We start from the raw sequence: 1,476 nt of genomic DNA on the forward strand, positions 1-1,476 counted from the left end.
AATTTTGACTCCCGTATGTTAGGATTTACTTATTGTGGCTTGTAACATACATAGATTATTTTCTAAGAGAATTTAGCATGATGGATGGCATATGGAGACTATAGAGGAAACTTGCATTGACAATCACTTGGAAGCATGACATATTTCAATAATTATACAATACATATGAGACAAGAATATATATATATATATTATTTGTTAATACCAGAAAATAGAATTGCCAAACAAGTATATTTTCAGATGTTATCTTTAGCAAAATCTTTAAGTTCTATGGGATGTACGCTTTGTGCCGTCAATGTGCCGTCAGCGTAGTTAGGCCAGGTAGGCTTGTAAGTCAGGAGGACACACAAATAGCTACAACTACTCAAATGGAAACTTTTGACATCTCGTCACAAAAGAGTAAAAAGAATACTCATTTTCCTCTGTAGCAAGCTTTTTGAGCTTTTTCTCTTTCATCAAAGTCTGTGAATCATCAATCATATTTGGGGATCTCATTTTTCTCTTACAGGAGCATCTGTTTCCTATATTGTTATTGTCATCCTCATCATCACTGACAACAATGGCATGATCCTTATCTTTTCCATCAACAACCCTTTCATATACTAGATAGATCCCTATTGTCTTCACAATGATTTCAGGCCCCCAATCTACAAGAGCCTCTACTTCATCACCATCCTCAAAATCATTGGTAAGACCAATATTGCGTAGCAATAGGTGATCTCCAAGAGGTAATGGGCCACCAATTGTTGCTGCCAAATTAGTTAGAATAGTATTCTTGGTATGGTTGATAAATGACATGCTACCTTTATATGAAGATAATACTTGAACACATGGTGCATAGACAAAACATACACCAAACCCTTTCAATATGTGATCAGTAGTAGGTACTTTAAAATGTACCGAGGGTCCCTCACACTGAAACGTGAACCAATCGGGGATTTGATTGCCGGGGAGGACAATGCCAAACACTTTACCAACTCCAGGCATAACCCATTCCTGTTACATCAGCAGAGGATGATGTGTGTTAAAGTATTAACTAAGTGATACGAGATAACATGATATCATAAAAGAGGTATTGAGTTGAAATACTACTCCACACATTATTTTATGGGAAAAATACATTTTGCCCCCATGAACTATCCACTCATTTACACTTTGACCTCCAATGTTTAAAAAGTAACACTTTACCTCTCCCAAATTTCCAAATTGTTGCAATTTGACCATTCTGACTTTTTTTTTTCCCCCCAAAATGCCCCCATCCCAAGTTAATAATAATAATAATAATAATAATAATAATAAAAAATAAAAAAAATTAAGGGGTGGTGCCACCCGAGACCGGCCACCCCTTAATTTTTAATTTTTAATTTTTTAATTTTTTTAAAACTTTGGATGGGGGCATTTTGGGGGAAAAAAAAGCTAGAATGGTCGAATTGCAACAATTTGAAAGTTTGGGGGGGGGGGGGAAAGTGTCACTTT

At 35.8% G+C, this 1,476-nt stretch overlaps 1 protein-coding gene across 1 annotated transcript in view; it reads right to left on the reverse strand.

The window, feature by feature from the left end:
- Nucleotides 1–360: 360 nt before the first annotated feature.
- The window catches only part of LOC132190841 (disease resistance protein RUN1-like), a 9,211-nt gene continuing 8,095 nt past the window's right edge, over nt 361–1,476 (reverse strand). The window contains exon 5 of the mRNA XM_059605875.1: nt 361–996. Coding sequence (XP_059461858.1) covers nt 361–996 — 636 coding nt within the window. The remainder of the gene's footprint in view (nt 997–1,476) is intronic.

The sequence above is a fragment of the Corylus avellana genome, chromosome ca8 (genome assembly GCF_901000735.1).
Source record: "Corylus avellana chromosome ca8, CavTom2PMs-1.0".
Taxonomy (NCBI): domain Eukaryota; kingdom Viridiplantae; phylum Streptophyta; class Magnoliopsida; order Fagales; family Betulaceae; genus Corylus; species Corylus avellana.